General features: G+C 45.1%; 1 protein-coding gene across 3 annotated transcripts in view; it reads left to right on the top strand.

Annotated features, from left to right (window-relative positions):
* The window catches only part of FPGS (folylpolyglutamate synthase), a 47886-nt gene that overhangs the window by 21008 nt on the left and 3973 nt on the right, over positions 1-22905 (top strand). For 2 of the 3 annotated variants that reach the window (XM_053374013.1, XM_053374012.1), the window contains exons 5-14: positions 898-1012; positions 1926-2003; positions 3484-3545; positions 4483-4585; positions 5725-5802; positions 6525-6672; positions 10033-10134; positions 20528-20678; positions 20894-20969; positions 22696-22762. In XM_053374013.1, coding sequence (XP_053229988.1) covers positions 898-1012; positions 1926-2003; positions 3484-3545; positions 4483-4585; positions 5725-5802; positions 6525-6672; positions 10033-10134; positions 20528-20678; positions 20894-20969; positions 22696-22762 — 980 coding nt within the window. The remainder of the gene's footprint in view (positions 1-897; positions 1013-1925; positions 2004-3483; positions 3546-4482; positions 4586-5724; positions 5803-6524; positions 6673-10032; positions 10135-20527; positions 20679-20893; positions 20970-22695; positions 22763-22905) is intronic. The other variant, XM_053374014.1, reaches the window with a different exon arrangement.

The following is a 22905-nucleotide window of genomic DNA, read 5'->3' on the forward strand; positions in this document are numbered from 1 at the left end:
GCGCTCTATGTGGGGCTACCTTTGAAGGTGACCCGGAAACTACAATTAGTCCAGAATGGGGCAGCTAGACTGGTGACTGGGAGCGGCTGCCAAGACCATATAACACCGGTCTTGAAAGACCTACACTGGCTCCCAGTATGTTTCTGAGGACAATTCAAAGTGTTGGTGCTGACCTTTAAAGCCCTAAACGGCCTCGGTCCAGTATACCTGAAGGAGCGTCTCCACCTCCATCGTTCTGCCCGGACACTGAGGTCCATCTCCAAGGGCCTTCTGGCGGTTCCCTCCCTGCGAGAAGCAAAGCTACAGGGAACCAGGCAGAGGGCCTTCTCGGTAGTGGCACCCGCCCTGTGGAACGCCCTCCCACCAGATGTCAAAGAGAAAAAAACTACCAAACTTTTAGAAGACATCTAAAGGCAGCCCTGTTTAGGGAAGCTTTTAATGTTTAATAGGTTACTGTATTTTAGTGTTTTGTTGGAAGCCGCCCAGAGTGGCTGGGGGGACCCAGCCAGATGAGCGGGGTATAAATAATAAATTATTATTATTATTATTATAGTCATAGTTTTTTTAAGGGAGCAGGTGGGACAACATGTGTAGTGGCCGTGCTGAGACTGGGATGGGATAGGACAGCGGCAAGCGGAGTGGAGGGGAGCTTTGGGGGTGGCAGCAGCTACAGATGTGCATGCTTTCACACCCGTTACCAACTTGTTGCTGCTTTGCACCCTGGCATGCGACAGCACTGCTGCAGCCACAAGGGTGCCCAACCTCGTGCCTCAGCTGCCCTTCACCAATGTTTGTAGGAGAGACAATGCAGCAGGGCATGCAGTGATATCTGGGCTCTACTTGGTGGGTTCACACAGAGTGTAGGGCTTAATCCTCTCTGTCTGTTTATCTCCAAAGTTCTCCACATCTGGTTCAAGTACGCGAGAGGATCCGGATTAATGGGCAGCCCATCAGCAAGGAGCTGTTCAGCAAGTACTTCTGGCAGGTGTATAATCGGTTGGAGGAGAGCAAGGTGAGTGCAGAAGAACCTGTTCGCCGCCAGTGTTGCAGTGTGCGGGGCTCCTGTTCACTGTCCCTGATGGCCAGCAATGGCCTTTTCCAAGAATCTCCCATTCCATTACCAGACTGCCAAGTCAGTTCTCTGGCTGGTGATCATGCATGGTCTTTGTGGGCCTGTTTTGGGGTGGTTCCAAGAGAGTGTTGGGGGTTTCCTGTGGTACTGCTGCAAACCTTGGGGGTTCCCCAGGTCTGCTGATCCGCTTTGTCTTGTGCATGGATGGTGGTGTTTAGGCTACATCATCAACGGCACTCACAGCATGAACGTTAGAAATAGAAGGAATGATAAGGCAAAATGATGGTTTTCCATTAGTAGATTTCTGCCTAGAGTTGTGATTTTGTGGGTTCAGAGCTGTCACTTTTGCCATTTTGTATATATTTTAAAAATTATCTTGGTTTATTTGTTTAAAACATTTCTCAGCCATTCCTTTTTAAAAAAAATCAAATAAAAGTATTCAAAAGTTAGCAAAATGTTGCTATAACGTATTTCTGGAACTGTGTTGCATAAAGTTTGATGGAGAAAATAGTTCACATAATTCTGATGTGTTATTGTTTTTGCTGTAAAAGCATTTAAATAAAATAGAAACTTTTGTTGTACGCTTTGATAGATTTGTGGTTGGTGGTTTTATATTGACATAGCTGTATGAAAATAAAAGACTAATGTCTGGGGGGGGGAATTAATTCTAGCTTTGCTGTTGGACTAAGCACAACATTTTGAAAGTCTCCTGCACTATGGAGCCCAGAGTGCACATCTCAAGGAAACCCAGTTTGGCTGATTAATGGTGAACAAAGAGAAGCTTTGTTTTGGGGTATAGATTGCTCATTGGTGAATTGCAGTCCTCCTAACCCTCATCTTGCTTTCTCCGAAGGTTTCTGAACATCCAGCCATGCCTGCCTACTTCCGTTTCCTCACCATCATGGCTTTCCATGTCTTCTTGCAGGAAAAGGTACTCCTTGCAGACTCATTCATTAACGTTGACTAAAGTGAGGCTAGGCTTAGACTTTAGGTCTAAGCCACATTGACACCATACATTTAAAGTACTATGGCTCTGCTTTGAACAGCCGTGGCTTCCCCCAAGGAATTATGGGAGCTGTAGTCCGTTCAAGGTGAGAATTGTTAGGAGGCCTCTATTGCTCTCACAGAGCTGCAGTTGCCTGAGTCGTTTAAAAAATCAGTCCTTCTTCACAGGGAACTCTAGGAACTGTAGCTCCCATAATTCTTTGGTAGAAGCCATGTTTAAAGTAGCATCATAGTGCTTTAAATGCATGGTGTTTGGATACATTCCAGTTATGGCATCTCGGCCTTTAAGGTGCTGGGCCGGACATGGAGGAAGTGGTCGTGCTTTTGGTAGGCATGCAGAAGACCCCAGGTTAGTCTTCAGGTTGGGCTGAGAGAGAACTCTGCCAGAAATCATGGAGAAGATTGCTGCCACTCAGTGTAGACAATACTGAAATAGGTGGGACCAATAGTCTGACTTGGTATAAGGCAGCTCCCTATGTTCCTAAGGAGCTTGGTGGCATTGCTCGCATGTCCCTTTAAAGAAAAGGAGATGATCAGACAGATTAGTGCAGGCTTCCTCAACCTTGGCCCCTCCAGATGTTTTTGGCCTACAACTCCCATGATCCCTAGCTAGTAGGACCAGTGGTCAGGGATGATGGGAGTTGTAGGCCAAAAACATCTGGAGGGCCAAGGTTGAGGAAGCCTGGATTAGTGGAAGATAGAAGCCTGTCAATGGCTCCTAGTCGTGGTAAATGGGATTTACAGCAAAATATTGCCATTCTTCCCTGTTTTTATGTTTTGTCACCACAAAAGAGGGCACAGGTGCATACATATTAGCACATGCAAATATATGAGTCAGTTCAATTTTAGAGATAATGGTTGTAATTTAAATGGAAAACTCACCTTAGTGTGGAAGACTGTGAATGTGTGATTGGTTGCTTACTCTGCTGTCCAGGTGCTAACTATAGATGAACAACTTCAAGGCCCCATCCTGTTCCACCTTTGTTATCAGATTTGACTGGACAACCTTCCAACAGATGACACTTTCAAACAGAGGACTGTCCTCTGTAGAGAAGGACATGTGGCCACCCTCCTTATAGTGTTGTTCAGGTCTATCCAGTTTTCAGAGTGAGAGAGGGCTAAAGGATGCCCCAACCCTTGAGATTCCATGCTGCACTTTATGGTGCAGGGGTAACCAATATGTCACCCTCCAGAAGTTGCTGGAGACCGACTCTCACTAGTCCCGGAAGGTGTCTTTAAGGCCAACCTTCCCCCAGCTTGGAGGATTTCCATAACTCTTGAACCCCCATCAGCTCCAGCCAGCATGACCCAGTGGTTAGAGACAATGGAAGCTGTAGCCCAACTTCCCCTGGAGTGTGCCTGCTCTGTGTACGTGCTTTGCTGATACGCACCTTTCTTCTTCCCAGGTAGACCTAGCAGTCATGGAAGTTGGCATTGGTGGTGCATATGACTGCACCAATATTATCAGGTAGGGCATGTGTGCGCGGTTTGAAATGGCTGTCATCTTCTTGTTGGGAAATGCTTTGAATGCCATCTCATTAAAAAAAGAACATTAAGCAGTTTCTTGCTTCCCTAATGAGTGGGCACAGTTCACCAAACAATTTCCCACTGGTGTGCGCGCTCCATTTCTTAATTTATATTATTGCTATTATTTATTTCCTTTCCCACCTTTTCTCCACGGGGCTAATGATGAATGCACATGGCCCTCCCTCTCCACATTATATCCTTATGAGGTAGGCTAAGCAGAGAGGACCATTCCTGGCTCAGGTCCACCCAACTGAGGTTCATGACTGAGTGGAGATACGGCCCCAGGTCTCTCAGTTTTTTCCCCACTGCATCACACTGGCTTTCAGCATATCCGCTAGTAGTTGTCGTTATATATAATTGCTGACAGTCTTAAGGGACGTGGTACAAAAGGCAAAACAAATGTGAAGGAAGAGAAAGACAGGCAAGTTCAGGCACCAGAGTGTGACAAGATTACGTAACTTAAGATGGAGAATGACTGCTGATACTAGCAGTTTTGGGAAGGGAGGAACGAAATTGGACAGTTGGTCCCATGCTAGCTGGTACACCTTTCCTCTGGTGCAACTGGGAGAAAGGCAGGCAGTTCTAGAGCCAGGTCACCTGCCCCATATAGCACAATAGTACCAACTTGCAGGAATTGCAGGCTAGCTTGCAGCAGCCCTATTCTCATCCTATGGGCCTGTCATCACGCAAGCAACCTCAGCAAGGCATGGTGAGTAAAGGGGAGGTGGAGCACTGACCTCTGCATTTGCTCAAAAGAGGTGTGTGTGTGCGCGCACTTGGACCCCACTGCCATTCACTGAGACTTGTGGTCTGGATACAGTAGAGTCCCCAAGCCCAAGGAGAGGGGATGCCTTTCTCACACCTTCTCTTCCTTGTAGGAAACCGGTTGTGTGTGGGGTTTCCTCTCTGGGTATCGACCACACCAGCATCTTGGGTGACACCATTGAGAAGATTGCCTGGCAGAAGGGAGGCATCTTCAAGGTAAGGCCTTAATGTCCTTAGGTGAGACGTCTTTATTACGCCAGGTGAAACATGGGCAGGAAATGGATGGGGGGCTGTCTGCTGCTGTGGGGTTGCTTTTATTTAGTGGGCCAATTTTTGCGTACAAGATTATTGGTTAGCTATTCCTTGTTTCAATGTTGGAGTGTTCTATCAGAATGAAAATTGAGTGGATGGAGGGATGTAGTGATTGTAAGGAGAGTGGTTGTATATGTGGGATTGCGTGTTTATATTCATTTTGTGTAGTGTGAAAGGTTTTTTGTAATTTGGATTCATGCATATTTTGTAATTCAATTTTTTAAAAAATTATAAATTGTACTTATGCTGCATTGTTTGCACATATGTCCATTTCCCTTTTTCTTATCCTTTGAATCCTATGGAAATATTGTGTTTTTAATATTCGGTTGGGAGCCACCCAGAGTAGCTGGGGAAACTCAGCCAGATGGGCGGGGTATAAATAGTAGTAGTAGTAGTAGTAATAATAATAATAATAATAATAATAATAATAATAATAATAATAATTGTGATGTATCTATCTATGTCTATCACCATGTCATCTCTCTCTCTCTCTCTTCCCATCTATCTATCTATCTATCCACACATAAACTGATGTTTCACATTTGAACTGTGCAATTGTTTCAGGCCACATTTACACCATTCACACCTCTTGAGTCTGAACCTTTGAATGCTTCCCCGGCCACTCACCTCCATTGGACCTGCTTTGCCCGCGGAGTGTTTTCCCCTGGCTGGAATATATCCCTAAACTCTCATAATTCCTTTTGCTTCAGTAGATAGATGGAGAGTAGAGAGGGCTCTGCAAGTGTGTGCATAAGCTAGCCTGTTGTGCATCCCTGGCATGTGGCCCTCGGGAGGGTTGTCCAGAAGGAAAGGTGGCCCTTGAGCTGAAAAATGTTTCCTATGCCTGATGTAACAAAACCTGGCTTCCCACACACCCCAGCAGCCCACACAGAATGTATGTTGGCACCTCCTGCTCAGCTTTGGCGCACTGTGCAACTTGGTGGAATATGGTCAGGCTGCATTTGGGAGCAGAAACTGTGTGTGTGTCCCTTTTTCTAGTGCTCTGAGGCTGCTGATTTATTCTTTCTCGGCTTGCTTTTCAGCCTGGAGTGCCGGCCTTCACTGTTCCTCAGCCAGAGCGGCCCTTAGATGTCCTGAGAGAGAGAGCTGAGAAGAGTTCGGTAAGAAGTCCCACAAAACACACCCTTATGTCCTTAGCCTCCTTCTCAGAACAAGTCTCTCTCCTGGGGTGTGAAAGGTGGGGAGGGGGCGGATATGGAAACCTAGTTCCATGAAGAAATGCCCAAGGGAGTGGACACCTTTAGCTTGGAGAAGAGAAAACAGAGGTAAACATGGAGGTGAGCCCTCTTCCTACACAGCTGCCTTCACCAGCCCTGGTGTCCTCCAGATGTTTTGGACCACATCCTGCACCAGCCCCAGCCAGCTTTAGCGCAAAACATCTGAAGGGCATCAGGTTAGTGAAGGCAGCTGTACATGAAGGTCTGCCGTGTTTGGAATAGGGAAAGATCTTGACCCCTGGTACCCGGGGAGGATAGGTAGATTTCAGGTGAGCATCTAGAAGCTTAATGACAACACCACCAGTTCAGCAATGGGACAGTGCATGTTTGCAGCAGGGGCAAGGCGATGTTAGGGTTAAAAACCACTGGTTCATGTAGGGTGTTATCCACGTGGGCAGTCCAGTTTCCTACGTGACTGGTTGGGACGGCTGGCGTGGAGTGGATAACCGGAGGGTAGAAGCCTTTGTCTGCAGCCCTGTTTAGGGAAGCTTTTAATGTTGAATAGACTATTGTATTTTAATATTCTGTTGGAAGCCGCCCAGAGTGGCTGGGGAAACCCAGCCAGATGGGTGGGGTGTAAATAATAAATCATTATTATTATGCAGTGCCAGCTGTACCTGTGCCCTGACCTGGATGCCTTCGAAGAGGATGGGAAACCTCTTCCACTGGGATTGGCAGGTGACCACCAGCGCTCCAACGCTGCCTTGGCCCTCCAGCTCTCTCACATGTGGCTTGGACAGCAGGGGTATCTGGGTGAGTGGAAGGAGTCATTTTTCACTTTTCGGGGCGGGGTGGGGCTGTGCCCCTCAGAACAACTTCCAATACATAACTGGAACGCTCAGGTATAAGATGGAGTAGCCGTGAGAATATGTCATCCTACAATGTTGGAAAAGTATACAACTCCACTGTCGTGTCTGAATTGACTCTGTACATAGCAGCAAAGCAAGGGTGGGGATCCACAGGCCTGGGAGCAGAATGTGGCCCTCCAGGCCTTCTGTCTGGCCCTCAGCACTCTTTCTGGGACACATCCCATCCCCAGCTACATGTCTTGCAAGCCCTACCTTGCAGCCTCTTTGAAAGATTACTCTTGCCATGCTGGAATGTGTTCTTGGACTCTGATAATGTCTCTCGCTTGCCTGCATGGAAGATAGAGAATTGTTGTTGTTGTTGTTGTTGTTGTTGTTATTATTATTATTATTATTAATACCCCGCCCATCTGGCTGGGTTTCCCCAGCCACTCTGGGCAGCTTCCAACAAAATATTAAAATACAATAACCCAATAAACATTAAAAGCTTCCCTAAAGAGGGCTGCCTTCAGATGTCTTCTAAAGGTCTGATAGTTGTTTTTCTCTTTGACATCTGGTGGGAGGGCGCTCCACAGGGCGGGTGCCACCACCGAGAAGGCCCTCTGCCTGGTTCCCTGTAACTTCACTTCTCGCAGTGAGGGAACTGCCAGAAGGCCCTCAGCGCTGGACCTCAGTGTCCGGGCAGAACGATGGAGGTGGAGACTCTCCTTCAGGTATACTGGACTGAGGCCTGTGCTAAGTCTTTGTAGAAACCATCATGTTGTGTTGTTCTTGCTTGTAAAAGCAGTTGGTGGCTCTTGTTGCATTAGTCAATGGGCCAGAGAGTCCTTTACTTTGACTTGCTCCTACAGTGGTGAGGGTAGCTGATGGGTCTCAAGCCCTCAGTGAGTTAGGGACTTTTCTATCACCTGCATGCGAAGACAGGCTCTAGCAGATTGAGTGGATGGGTAGGTCAAGGCGGTTTCTGTACATGCTGTAGAGAGAAGTGAGAAGGGGCTCATCAGCCTGGGAAGGTAGCCCATATAGGAAGAGGAAATCTCTGACCCTAAACTTCCACAGCCTTGCGGGACATCTTCAGGAGAAGAAAAGGCTAAGGAGTAAACCCTACACAAATTCAGAGTAGAGTCCATAAGATGGTTGGATGGCACCTTGTACACCTCCTTTGGGCCACACTCTACAGCCAAGTGGGGGCCATATGCTTCCCTTTCCTTTGGACCATATCAGCGAGGCCAAGGGGGGTTATTGTTGTCTGGGCACCCCAGGACTTCCATACACACTGCCCAGGCTTGCTCCTACCATCCCTGGGGCAATTGGAGCTGAGTGTTTTTTTCAGACAGGGAGAGGGCAAGTGAGCTCCTTGCAGCTTCTCCTTTTGGAATGGTGGCCATTGGTTGGCCTTATTCTTCCTGAGATTGCAAGTGGAGAAAGCGTTCTTGTATTCTGGCTCCGCTCATAGACTTCGCATTGAAGCATCTGGTTGGCCACTGGGAGAACTGGGTGCTGGAGTAGATGGGTCTGTGGCCTGATCCAGCAACCAGGCTCCTCAGCTGTCCTTAGACACCAGAGTGTATGCTTCTCTTCTGGCCACTGGAGGCTGGGCAAGCAGGGCCACGCCCCACAATCTTAGTCTGCTCTCGGCCAGCACCTATCTGCTTGCCTTCCTACTTTCATTGAGGCCAGGGGTTGGTGCTGACGGCAAGCCTCCTCCCCTTTAGTCTCAGTGTTGCACCTTGTAGAACAGAGCAGGAAGAGAATGGGGACAAACTAAGACTAGTTGGCTGTGGCGCCACCTGCTGTTTGTCTCCCTGCCTTCCACCCTAGCAGCTCTAACAGACACCACCCATCACTGCTTCTGTTCTTCAGTGTCTGGGCATGCGGAAGATCACAGGCTCGATCCCTGTCATCTCCAGGTAAGGCTGGGAAATAATTCTCTGCTTGAAACCACTGTCAGTAAATGCTGACTACATACAGGGCAGGATGGGCAAGCGGTCTCACCCGAATAAGGCAGCTCCTTACACATAGCTTACATAACTCAGTTACATAAGTCAGTTATGTGTAAGTTTGACTTATTATCTTGACATTGTTGTGTTTTAATTTTGAAATAAGAATAATTTTTAAAAATGCAATTCACTTACAGCACAAAAAAATAGGCTGTATGAAATAATACTTTAGGATTCCGTCTTTTAAAAGCCATGTGGAGGGGGCTGGGTCAGGGTCTTAAGCCCAGTTTGGTCCAGCAAGTAGAGACATCTGGCAATACATTAGCCTGCCTCCCCAGAGCATGTGGTCTCACATTGGTTGGTTATTGGGACTGGCACCATCCACATGTGAGGATAGCTGGATGTGTAGGAAACTAACTTTCCTTGGGGCTATAGTTGGGAAGAGAGCGAACTGATACCAGTCCGCTTTGCAAGGTTGTTATAAAGGTAATGCCCTTAATTTTAAAGATTAAGGTCCTACCTTTTCTGTTTTAATCACAAACGCTTTAAAGTGGCTAAGTTTGATATGATGATGATAATAATAGTAATAATAGTAATAATAGTAATCATAACAATAATAATTTATTTATACCCCACCCATCTGGCTGGGTTTCCCCAGTCACTCTGGGTGGCTCCCAACAGAATATTAAAAGCATAATAAAATGTCAGACATTAAAAACTAGAGCATGCCCCACTCTAGTGAGACAGTCCGCGGGCAGGTAGGGTCTCAGCCTGCATACCAGATGGAGCTGGTAGACAGCTGCCCTGGACACAGAATTGACCTGCGCCTCCATGGACAGCTGTGAGTCCAAGATGACTCCCAGGCTGCGCACCTGGTCCTTCAGGGGCACAGATACCCCATTCAGGACCAGGGAGTCCTCCACACCAGCCCGCCCTCTGTCCCCCAAAACAGTACTTCTGTCTTGTCAGGATTCAACCTCAATCAGCTGCCATCCATCTGCCTCCGGACACTCACACAGGGCCTTCACCGCCTTCCCTGGTTCTGATTTAAAAGAGAGGTAGAGTGCAAAAGTCTGGAGTTTTTGTAGAGTTTTGTGCCTCTCAAAGACCTCCTCCTCCTCCTTGCTGATTTTTAAAAATATCTTTTTAACAGTGGCTTAAATGGGGCTCAGGATATAAACTCTCCTTTATTAATTTAGTGGTAGCCTCATCTGCTGCCTTTGATTGCTGTTTTTGTTTTTCTCATTAGCGTGTTTGTGCTGAAGGCTTTGGGATATAAATAAACGAATTTTAAAAAATTAGGATTGCAGCAAACACTTAAGTGTTCACTAACAGAGAAGGGGGTGGCTTCTTCTGTGTCCGGACAGATATTGGCGAGCTGAAGGCCCCCTGGTTGAGCTCAGAGTTGCCGGCAAAGAGATCTCCACCATTGGCCCCTGTCTTCAAGCCAGGAGAAGCCATGCTGCAAGGTGAGTTTCTCCTTCTCTCTTAGCTCCTCCAATGCTCTAAAAAAAGGGGGTCACCGGCCTTTCTCTTGGCTGTTTTCCCGCACACTGCTGTTGCCTTTGACTTTTGGCAAGCAGTAGTTTGACCCAGTGTGAACATTTTGCTTTCGCATAAAGGAAACAACAGCGTAGACACATTTAGCCTCCTTGGCTTTCCTGTCAATTACCTCAAAGGAGGCAGCTCCCACGCAAATGGATGCGGAAGGCAAGGCGTGATACGAAAAGAATGAATTCAAAAATATTTAATTGCTCAAGGCAAGGTCTCAGCAAGAATTATGGCTTACCTTCCCTCAGAACTTGAGGAAACCAACAAGCATGCCTTTGAGGTGGCGATTCCTATCTTGGTGTGTTCTGCTGCTGTTCCATCAGTTCCCCCATTAGACAAAGGAGAAGGAGTGCAGAGTACGTGCTTTTCCCAGTCTCCAGCATCCGCAGTTAGCGCCACGGTGGCGAACTTGCAGCCCCTCCGGATGTTGTTGGATTCCCAACTCTCACCCGACCCAACCAGCATGGCCAATGCTCAGGGATGATGGCTGTTGTAGTTCAACAACATCTGGAAGACCACAGGTTATCCACACACAGACACAGATGTTTGAAAGGATTTTGTATTTTGTGTGTGACTGGCTGGTTGACTTTTAAAGCTCATTTTCTGGTCCTAATGTTATGAAGGAAAACCTGTAAGAAACAACCTCTACACTGCTTGATCCAGATTTTGCGCTCAAGGAATGGTGGCGGTAATATGCTAAAACAGGTCTGGCTTCAGGCATGAGGGTGTACAGGACAAAATTCCCTCTAGTGAACCCTTTGCTACTTTAGTGGGTTTTGTCCAGCTGACCAAGGAGGCAGTGCCCAAACGACTGGGTCCAGGAACCACTCTTTTAACTTTCCACAACATTCCTCATGGAGCCTGGCTCCAAAGCTTTGTGGGAAATTAAGGCAATAGCTACTGGACCCATACACTGCCCCTTCCAAAGAAGATTGTCACTGGGCAGGGATCCGCATCAGCATCGGGCTCACTTTCAGCACCTGCGGCCCTGTCAGCTGCCGCAGAGCGCTGTGTGCTGATGCCAGACCCGTGCTGAAATCAAAATCTGTGGCAGGGATTAAATCCACCATTCCACTTGCTGTGTTCTGGGAACATCAAAAGCCAGTGAAACATTGTGCCTGCTTCCAGAAGTTGCCCTGGTTGGGGCCTTGCTGTGTCTCCCAAGAAAAGGGCAGTTCCACCACTATGGACCAGCTTCTAAGAATACTTTCTGCATGCGTTGGGTTGTCCTACTCAGAGAAGACCCATTGAAACAGGTGAGCATGACTAACTTGGTAACGTTACAGTGTTACCTCGGGTCACAAACCCTTCAGGTTACATACCCTTCAGGTTACAGACTCCGCTAAGCCAGAAATAGTACCTCGGGTTAAGAACTTTGCTTCAGGATGAGAACAGAAATTGTGCTCTGGCGGTGCGGTGGCAGCAGGAAGCCCTGTTAGCTAAAGTGGTGCTTCAGGTTAAGAACAGTTTAAGGTTAAGAACGGACCTCCGGAACAAATTAAGTACTTAACCTGAGGTACCACTGTAATTTCAGTGGGTCTACTCTGAGAAGAACTTAGCTGGGTTACAGCCCAGTAGACTTGACTTCTCTCTCCATGCCAAGAAGGTGGGCTTGGAAGGGGGTCATTTGAAGCACAGATCTGCTTTTGAAGACTCACTAGCTCAGGCATAGGCAAACTCCATCCCTCCCAATGTTTGGGACTACTATTCCCATCATCCCTGACCACTGGCCCTGTTAGCAGGGTATGATGGGAATTGTAGTCCCAAACATCTGCAGGGCCGGAGTTTGCCCATGCCTGCACTAGCTACTAACTGCGCCTTCTCTTGATTTGTCAAAAGGCTGGATTGTCCTGAAATTAGTAGGGTGCAAGAAGAAAGACTTGTTAATAGAAAAGGCCCTGTTAGCTGCGTAGTCTGCAGAAGTTCACCTTATGATGCTATGGAAAAGAGCCTACATTGTGGTGGGCCTTAGCCCAGGGAACTGGTAGCTGGGTTGTTATCTCCACCAGCCCTCGTGGACCAAGTCTGGCAAGTGAGCAGAGCCCAAATCATCTGACCGCACAGTGACATCAGATGATTTCTCCCTCTGCCTCCGAAGGTCTTGCTGTTCCATTTTCAAAGCACTGTTCTTTAAGTAATCTTGTTTTATTTATAATATTGAAATATGTGGGGTATTTTTGTATTTTGTATGTTGCTTTGTTGTTATGAAATAGTTTTTTTGTAGTGTTTGTTTCTTTGTTGTAGGCCGCTGAGCATGATTTTTGTGTGTGGAAAAGTGGTATAATAAAAGGAAATAAAAGGAATGAACAAATGACTGTCTTGCGGAGCACTTTGATTGGGACTTTGTGGACACTGCAGATCATCTGCTTGGGGGTTCCTGCAAAACTCCTTTCATTTGAACCAGGTTTTTTACGTGCCCCTTGACACAAATATGCTGTTGGGTGTAGAGGAACTGGGCATGGCTCAGCTGACATGGACCAAACTGCTATTACCCTTGACTTTTGGCAAGCAGTTGTTTGACCCAGTGTGAACATTTTGCTTTCACATAAAGGAAACAACAGCGTAGACAAGTTTAGCCTCCTTGGCTTTCCTGTCAATTACCTCAAAGGAGGCAGCTCCCACGCAAATGGATGCGGAAGGCAAGGCGTGATATGAAAAGAATGAATTCAAAAATATTTAATTGCTCAAGGCAAGGTCTCAGCAAGAATTATGGCTTACCTTCCCTCAGAACTTGAGGAAACCAACAAGCATGCCTTTGAGGTGGCGATTCCTATCTTGGTGTGTTCTGCTGCTGTTCCATCAGTTCCCCCATTAGACAAAGGAGAAGGAGTGCAGAGTACGTGCTTTTCCCAGTCTCCAGCATCCGCAGTTAGCGCCACGGTGGCGAACTTGCAGCCCCTCCGGATGTTGTTGGATTCCCAACTCTCACCCGACCCAACCAGCATGGCCAATGCTCAGGGATGATGGCTGTTGTAGTTCAACAACATCTGGAGGACCACAGGTTATCCACACACAGACACAGATGTTTGAAAGGATTTTGTATTTTGTGTGTGACTGGCTGGTTGACTTTTAAAGCTCATTTTCTGGTCCTAATGTTATGAAGGAAAACCTGTAAGAAACAACCTCTACACTGCTTGATCCAGACTTTTGCGCTCAAGGAATGGTGGCAGTAACATGCTAAAACAGGTCTGGCTTCAGGCATGAGGGTGTACAGGACAAAATTCCCTCTAGTGAACCCTTTGCTACTTTAGTGGGTTTTGTCCAGCTGACCAAGGAGGCAGTGCCCAAACGACTGGGTCCAGGAACCACTCTTTTAACTTTCCACAACATTCCTCATGGAGCCTGGCTCCAAAGCTTTGTGGGAAATTAAGGCAACAGCTACTGGACCCATACACTGCCCCCTCGAAAGAAGATTGTCACTGGGCAGGGATCCGCATCAGCATCGGGCTGACTTTCAGCACCTGGGGCCCTGTCAGCTGCCGCAGAGCGCTGTGTGCTGATGCCAGACCCGTGCTGAAATCAAAATCTGTGGCAGGGATTAAATCCACCATTCCACTTGCTGTGTTCTGGGAACATCAAAAGCCAGTGAAACATTGTGCCTGCTTCCAGAAGTTCTCCTGGTTGGGGCCTTGCTGTGTCTCCCAAGAAAAGTGCAGTTCCACCACTATGGACCAGCTTCTCAGAATACTTTCTGCATGCGTTGGGCTGTCCTCCTCAGAGTGGACCCATTGAAACAGATGAGCATGGCTAACTTGTAACGTTAATTTCAGTGGGTCTACTCTGAGAAGAACGTAGCTGGGTTACAGCCCAGTTGACTTTTCTTCTCTCTCCATGCCAAGAAGGTGGGTTTGGAAGGGGGTCATTTGAAGCACAGATCTGCTTTTGAAGACTTGCTAGCTCAGGCATAGGCAAACTCGGTCCCTCCAGATGTTTGGGACTACTATTCCCATCATCCCTTGTTAACAGGACCAGTGGTCAGGGATGATGGGAATTGTAGTCCCAAACATCTGCAGGGCCGGAGTTTGCCCATGCCTGCACTAGCTGCTAACTGCACCTTCTCTTGGCTTGTCAAAAGGCTGGATTGTCCTGAAATTAGTAGGGTGCAAGAAGAATGACTTGCTAATAGAAAAGGCCCTGTTAGCTGCGTAGTCTGCAGAAGTTCACCTTATGATGCTATGGAAAAGAGCCTACATTGTGGTGGGCCTTAGCCCAGGGAACTGGTAGCTGGGTTGTTATCTCCACCAGCCCTCATGGACCAAGTCTGGCAAGTGAGCAGAGCCCAAATCATCTGACCGCACGGTGACATCAGATGATTTCTCCCTCTGCCTCCGAAGGTCTTGCTGTTCCATTTTCAAAGCACTGTTCTTTAAGTAATCTTGTTTTATTTATAGTATTGAAATATGTGGGGTTTTTTGTATTTTGTATGTTGCTTTGTTGTTATGAAATTGGTTTTTGTAGTGTTTGTTTCTTTGTTGTAGGCCGCTGAGCATGATTTTTGTGTGTGGAAAAGTGGTATAATAAAAGGAAATAAAAGGAATGAACAAATGACTGTCTTGCGGAGCACTTTGATTGGGACTTTGTGGACACTGCAGATCATCTGCTTGGGGGTTCCTGCAAAACTCCTTTCAGCTGAACCAGGTTTTTTACGTGCCCCTTGACACAAATATGCTGTTGGGTGTAGAGGAACTGAGCGTGGCTCAGCTGACATGGACCAAACTGCTAGTGCCCTTGACTTTGGCAAGCGGTAGTTTGACCCAGTGTGAACATTTTGCTTTCCTATAAAGTAAACAACAGTGTAGACACGTTTAGCCTCCTTGGCTTTCCTGTCAATGACCTCAAAGGAGGCAGCTCCCACGCAAATGGATGCGGAAGGCAAAGCGTGATACGAAAATAATGAATTCAAAAATATTTAATTGCTCAAAGCAAGGTCCCAGCAAGAATTATGGCTTACCTTCCCTCAGAACTTGAGGAAACCAACAAGCATGCCTTTGAGGTGGCGATTCCTATCTTGGTGTGTTCTGCTGCTGTTCCGTCAGTTCCCACATTAGACAAAGGAGAAGGAGTGCAGAGTACGTGCTTTTCCCAGTCTCCAGCATCTGCAGTTAGCAGGCTAACTTGCAGCCCCTCCGGATGTTGTTGGATTCCCAACTCTCTCTTTTTTTAAAAAGATATTTATTAAAATTTTCAATTTTTATACAAACAAGAAACAAACAAAAAAATTTAAAAACACATGTAGTTCACAATACTTAATTTTCAATGACATATTTCCCTGACCTCCTCATACCTCCCCTTCTTGTAGTCCAATTCAAATTATTTGTTCAGCAAATCCTTATCTCAAAGCATTACAGCTTATAAAAACACCTTATTTTCTATCCAACATCTTAAATTATTATAACCTTAAATTTTTACTTATAAAAACCCATCTTTTCGTATTCCTTTATACCATTACAGCTAGAAACCACTTAATTTCAATCCAACATCATTCAACATTCCTTAATTTTACAATATTTCTGTAAATAGTCCTTAAATTTTTTCCAATCTTCTTCTGCCGACTCTTCTCCCTGGTCACGGATTCTGCCAGTCATTTCTGCCAATCCCATACAGTCAATCAACTTCATCTGCCATTCTTCCAGAGTGGGTAAATCTTGCGTCTTCCAATAATTTGCAATGAGTATTCTTGCTGCTGTTGTAGCATACATAAAAAACGTTCTGTCCTTCTTTAACACCAATTGGCCGACCATGCCCAAGAGAAAGGCCTCTGGTTTCTTCAAGAAGGTATATTTAAATACCTTTTTCAATTCATTATATATCATTTCCCAGAAAGCCTTAATCCTAGGGCACGTCCACCAAAGGTGAAAGAATGTACCTTCATTTTCCTTACATTTCCAACATTTATTATCGGGCAAACGATAGATTTTTGCAAGCTTGACTGGGGTCATGTACCACCTGTATATCATTTTCATAATATTCTCTCTTAAGGCATTACATGCCGTAAACTTCATACCTGTGGTCCATAACTGTTCCCAGTCAGCAAACATAATATTATGTCCAACGTCTTGTGCCCATTTAATCATTACAGATTTAACCGTCTCATCCTGAGTATTCCATTTCAACAGCAAATTATACATTTTTGACAAAGTCTTAGTTTTGGGTTCTAACAGTTCTGTTTCCAATTTGGATTTTTCCACCTGGAAACCAACTTTCTTATCCAAATTATAAGCCTCCATTATCTGATAATAGTGAAGCCAGTCTCGCACTTTATCTTTTAATTTCTCAAAACTCTGCAATTTCAGTCTGTCCCCTTCTTGCTCCAAAATTTCCCAATATTTTGGCCATTTGGCCTCCATATTGAGTTTTTTCTGAGCCTTAGCCTCCATTGGTGACAACCACCTTGGGGTTTTATTTTCCAATAAATCCTTATATCTAATCCAAACATTAAACAATGCTTTCCTGACAATATGGTTTTTAAATGCTTTGTGTGCTTTAACCTTGTCGTACCACAGATATGCATGCCACCCAAAAACGTTGTTAAAACCTTCTAAATCCAAAATGTCTGTATTCTCAAGAAGCAGCCAGTCTTTCAACCAGCAGAATGCTGCTGATTCATAATAGAGTTTGAAGTCTGGCAGGGCAAATCCACCCCTTTCCTTTACATCAGTTAATATCTTAAATTTTATTCTAGGCTTCTTCCCCTGCCAGACAAATTTAGAAATGTCTTTCTGCCACTTCTTGAAACAGTCCATTTTGTCCAAAATTTGCAATGTTTGAAACAAAAACAACATTCTAGGCAATACATTCATCTTTATAGCTGCAATTCGACCCAACAAGGAAAGCTTCAAACTTGACCAAATTTCTAAATCTTTTTTCACTTCAGCCCAACATTTTTCATAATTATCTTTAAACAAATTCCCATTTTTAGCTGTCATATTAATCCCCAGGTATTTCACTTTCTTAACCACAGTCAGTCCTGTTTCATTCTGAAACTTCTCTCTTTCAATCGGTGTTAAGTTTTTCTCAAGAACCTTAGTTTTTAACTTGTTCAATTTGAACCCTGCAACCTGACCAAATTCTTGAATTAATTCTAAAACTCTTTTAGTACTAGATTCTGGCTCCTGTAGTGTCAAAACTAGATCATCTGCAAATGCTCTCAATTTATACTGTTTAGCTCCGACTTGTATACCTTTAACCATCCGGTCCCTTCTAATCATATTCAGCAAAACCTCCAGGACCGATATAAAAAGCAAAGGGGAAATTGGGCATCCCTGTCGTGTCCCTTTTTCTATCTTAAATTGTTCTGTAACCACATTATTTACAATTAATTTGGCCTTTTGTTCAGAATATATTGCCCCTATACCATTCTCAAAGCCATGGCCTACCCCCATACCCTGTAGGTTCTTTTTCATAAAACTCCAAGAAATATTGTCAAAGGCTTTCTCCGCATCCACAAATATCAGAACTGCTTTAGTGTTTATATTCACTTCTAGCTTTTCCAAAATGTCAATTATATTCCTCAGGTTATCAGATAGATGTCTTCCCGGAAGAAAGCCCGCTTGGTCCTTATAAATCTCTTCAATCAATACTTTTTTCAGTCTCTTAGCCAAAATATCAGCAAAAATTTTGTAATCCACATTTAGTAAGGATATGGGACGGTAGTTCCTAAGTTGAGTCTTTTCAGTCTCTGTTTTTGGTTGGATTCCCAACTCTCACCCGGCCCAACCAGCATGGCCAATGCTCAGGGATGATGGCTGTTGTAGTTCAACATCATCTGAAGGACCACAGGTCATCCACACACAGACACAGATGTTTTAAAGGATTTTGTATTTTGACTGGCTGGTTGACTTTTGAAGCTCATTTTCTGGTCCTAATGTTATGAAGGAAAACGTGTAAGAAACAACCTCTACACTGCTTGATCTATTGACCAAGTCTTTAAATTTCAGTACTTGGGAGTCCTTCTCCAACACAACATGGGCTGGAAGGTCCATCTTGCATATGTATTAAACAGAGCTAAAGCCCTTTCCTTTGCGCTACTGCGTTTTTTCTTTTCAGATGGGGCTTTCCATATTCCATCAGTGTTAAAAGTTTTCAAGGCAAAGGTGATTGCAACAATGGCATATGCAATTCCAATATGGGGGTCCTTTGTTAATCTAACCCATTTGGAGGTAATCCAAAACCAGCTTCTAAGAAGGTTGCTAAAATTACCCAGGTGTGTAAGCAATACTGCTATACGACTGGAACTAAATGTTACATCTCTAGAAACCACATTATGGAAATGCATCCTCTGTTACTGGTTGGCATTATGGCATAAACTTCCAAATCTCCACTTGATACAGTGTCTCTGGAGAGATGACTTCCCTAGCCCCTGGGCAAAAATAATACATGGGAAACTTGTGTCCCTAGGACTATCTCCATCTGAACTATTAAAATTGGATTTAATTTCTGCCAAGAGAATTATAACTCACAAATTAGAGGAGATGGATTTACAATTTAATATTGCGACAGGTGGTGGCACCTGTTCGCCAATAAACCTTGGCTTAACACCACCAACGAAACTTCCATCTTATTTAACTACCTTATCTGTGGTGACGCACAGGTATGCCCTTATAAAGGCTAGATTCAATGTTTTCCCATCAAACGTGTTGGGTAACAGACTCTCCAACGGACAGATCTCACTCCTCTGTGACTGTAAAAGTGGATCTATAGAATCGTGATATCATATAATCTTCTGTTGTCCATTACATTCGGCTTCACGGTCCAAGTTTCTGGCCCCATATTTATCGAGAATTGTTGACGGACCTCAGGAAACCCAAATAATATACTTATTAAACGACGAAGATAAAAGTAGATCCCTTGCAGTCGCTAGATACCTGATTAATGTTTTATTTCAAAAGAGGAGAAATGGATCACTGTATGACTCTGACAGCTTAGGTAAACTTAAGAACCATCAATAAGTGCCAGAACTAAGACGCATACCTCCCAAAATCTGATGGATTTGAATTGCGGTTTACATAGAGGGAGCTTATTGTGTATAGTGTTTACTTAACTGAAGTAAAATTGGTTTTATATGGGTGTTTTAACTTGGAACTGTTTAAATTGTATTGTTTATGGATAAATTTTGATGTATTGTTTTCGATATGGGCCAATGGCCGCAATAAATCTATAGATAGAGATAGATACACTGCTTGATCCAGACTTTTGCACTCAAGGAATGGTGGCTGTAATATGCTAAAATAGGTCTAGCTGTGAACCTTTGTTACTTTAGTGGTTTTTGTCCAGCAGACCGAGGAGGCATAGTATTGAAATGTATTTTTTTGCATTTTGTATGTTGCTTTGTTGTTACGAAATTGTTTTTTGTAGTGTTTGTTTCTTTGTTGTAGGCCGCTGAGCATGATTTTTGTGTGTGGAAAAGTGGTATAGAGATAAAATGAATGAACGAATGACTGTCTTGCGGAGCACTTTGAATGGGACTTTGCAGGCACTGCCGGTCATCTGCTTAGCGGTTCCTGCAAAACTCCTTTCAGCTGGACCAGTGGTTTTTTTGCCCCACACTTAATGTCAAATATGCTGTTGGGTGTAGGGGAACTGGCGTGGCTCAGCTGACATGGACCAGTCCAGGCTGAGGTGGCAAAGACTCCTCACCTTTGCTATGAAACAACTTCCTCTCAGGAGCTCATGCGCCACAAACTTTTTGGTGCTTCCAGCCTCTGTTGGAAACATCTATTCACTAGTACATTCCCAGACTATTAATGCCCTGATTTTTAGCACCCTGATTTCTGTGATTGTTAATAATTTACTAATGTTTTATGGGTGTGTGATTTATACATTTTTTTATTACTTAGTGTTTTGTTATTGCACTGGTAGCAAATGGCTTTGGGTCCTCTCTAGAGTGAAAGGCTGGGTTTTTTACCGTATTTTTTGCTCTATAAGACTCACTTTTTGCCTCCTAAAAAAGTAAGGGGAAATGTGTGTGCGTCTTATGGAGCGAATGCAGGCTGCGCGGCTATCCCAAAAGCCAGAACAGCAAGAGGGATTGTTGCTTTCACTGCGCAGCGATCCCTCTTGCTGTTCTGGCTTCAGAATATTTTTTCCCTTGTTTTCCTCCTCCAAAAACTAGGTGCATCTTGTGGTCTGGTGCATCTTATAGAGCAAAAAATACGGTAATTTATTTTTCTGTCTCATCATGTACTCTTTTCCTCGGGGGGAAATGGGGAAGATGTGAACGTAGCATCAGATAAAAATAAAGGCCTGTGTAGGTCTTGTTGTACAGGGCATTGTTCCTGCTTAGCCTCTACCTCTGTCTGTTTTGCTCTCCAGGGTTGCAGGAAGCCGTGTGGCTTGGTCGAAACCAGGTGCTGCACCACGGTCCCGTGACGTGGTACATCGATGGGGCCCACACCACCAGCAGTATACAGGCCTGCGTCCGCTGGTTTCGCAAAGCTGCCCTGAATGAGGAGAAGCCTGCAGAGTAAGCGAGGGTTTGGCTGGGGTCTCTTTCCATTCTGAGCCTCTACTGCTTAGAATAGCCTTATCCTGAATAAATATGTCTGATCCTCTTTTAAACAAGTTGGTGGCCGTCCTTATAACTTGTGAGATCTTCTGGCCTTCTGAGTGTCTGTCTTCCACTGAGCTGGGGTGGTGGTGAATAGATAATGAGACCTGACTCTTTCCTTGCATTTGCAGCGGTTCTGAAGTCCGGGTGCTCCTCTTCAACGTGACAGGCGATCGTGATACTGCCGCTCTGCTTAAGCTGCTGCTGGTGAGTTTTCTTGTTTGCTTCCCTCCCCCTTAAAAAATAGGAGGGGGGGAAGTGCCTCACTCTGCTTTAACAGGGCTTTCAGGACAACCATCAAACCATTACAAAAATAATATTAGTAATATTAAATGATTTGGAATAGAATTTAGAAACAAAGGTCAGCAGCCATTAAAGCAGCAGGTGAAAATGAAATTCATCAGCTTATGTGCAGAATAAATGTAAGAGCTCTGCTGACACTGTGAATGGTCTGGGAAATAATACAGTGCAGTATATGCTTCCCTGGTGGCAAAAGGACATAAAGTGTGCCCTCAGCCATGACTCCTTGAGGAAAACATTCCACAAATGGGGTTTCCTCAACCCGACCTACCCCTTTAGTGACTCTGCTTTCTGGCCAATCAGTTAGATTTGAAAATGCCAATGCAGCCTTTGCCAAGCTGGTGCCCTTGAGATGTTTTGGGACTGATAGGAGTTGTAAATCAAGACTGGTGAAGGCTGCACCAGAGACAGGGCCTTATAAGAGGTGTCCCCCTCATGTGTGGAACTTCCTCCTGAGGGTCATAGGGCTGGCCTCCATCATAACTGGCTTCCAAGTGTTTCAGCTGAAATGCTTCTATCATTATTTAAAGGTTAAGGACCCCTGACAGCTAAGTCCAGTCGCAGACGACTCTGGGGTTGCACCTCATCTTGCTCTATAGGCCGAGGGAGCCAGCATTTGTCCGCAGACAGTTTTTCCAGGTCATGTGGCCAGCATGACTAATCTACTTCTGGTGAAACCAGAGCAGCACACAGAAACGCCAGTTGCCTTCCCACCGGAGCGGTACCTATTGATCTACTTCCACTTTGACGTGCTTTCGAACTGCATTTACAACCTTTCCTTCAGCTGGTGCAGGATTCAGCAGCCAGGTTGCTCACTTGGACAAGACGGTCTGAGCACATAGATCCTGGGCAAACTGCACTGGCTGTTGATTAGTTTCCAGGCCCAGTTCAAAAGTGCTGGTTTTTATCTATAAAATTGTATGTGGATCAGGACTCTGATGCCTCAAAGACCACCTCTCCTCATATGTGCCTCCTGTAGGCACATATGGAGGTCTTCTTGGAAGTTGGCAACATGAAAATGAGCCTTTTCAGTGGTGGCTCCCCATTTATGGAATGTTCTCCTATGGAGGCCTGCCTGGTGCCATTAGTATATATATTTAAGTCCCAGGCAAAAACATGCATCTTTCATCAGGCCTTTGGCGTTTACCTGTCTATGGCTTTTTTGCATGAGTGGGATCTTTTAAGGATTTTTTAAGATGCTGGTTTTAATGTATTTGGGTTTGGGTTTTTGCTTAAAATATGGTAAGTCACTTTGAGTTGCTGTGGCAAAAAAAGAGAGAAAGATAATAAATAATAATAAATAAGTAGGAAAACCTTATTCCTGACATGCTGTGTTTCCATATGTAAAGGTTTGTTCGGGGTGGGGAACCTGTAGCCCTCCAGATGTTGTTGGAATGCAGCTTCACCATCTCTGACCATTGGCCATGCTAGCAGGAGCTGGTGGGGGTTTGCATTCAGCAACATCTGGAGGGCCACAGTTTCCCTACCCCTGCTTTGTATATACTGGGGTTCACTGAGACATAAGACATGCTGCGGTACAGTCCAAGCCAGACTCAACTTTTGCTTTCTTCCCTGCAGGTGTGAATGAGTGCAGTGGCTGCTTTTATAATCTTTATTCCTCTTACATTTTCAGCCTTGCCAGTTTGACTATGCCGTTTTCTGCCCCAATTTCACTGAAGTGTCCACCGTGGGAAATGCAGGTCGGTCACAGGGCAGGGTTGGTAAATCGCTAATGAAATATGGCCACATGGAGTTGGGCTAGATCAGTTGTGGGGACCTTTGGTCCCTGAATTGCAGGGGGTTGGACTAGATGACCCTTGGCTCCCTTCCAACTCTGTGATTC

This window comes from Podarcis raffonei, chromosome Z (assembly GCF_027172205.1).
Source record: "Podarcis raffonei isolate rPodRaf1 chromosome Z, rPodRaf1.pri, whole genome shotgun sequence".
In the NCBI taxonomy this organism is placed as follows: Eukaryota; Metazoa; Chordata; class Lepidosauria; order Squamata; family Lacertidae; genus Podarcis; species Podarcis raffonei.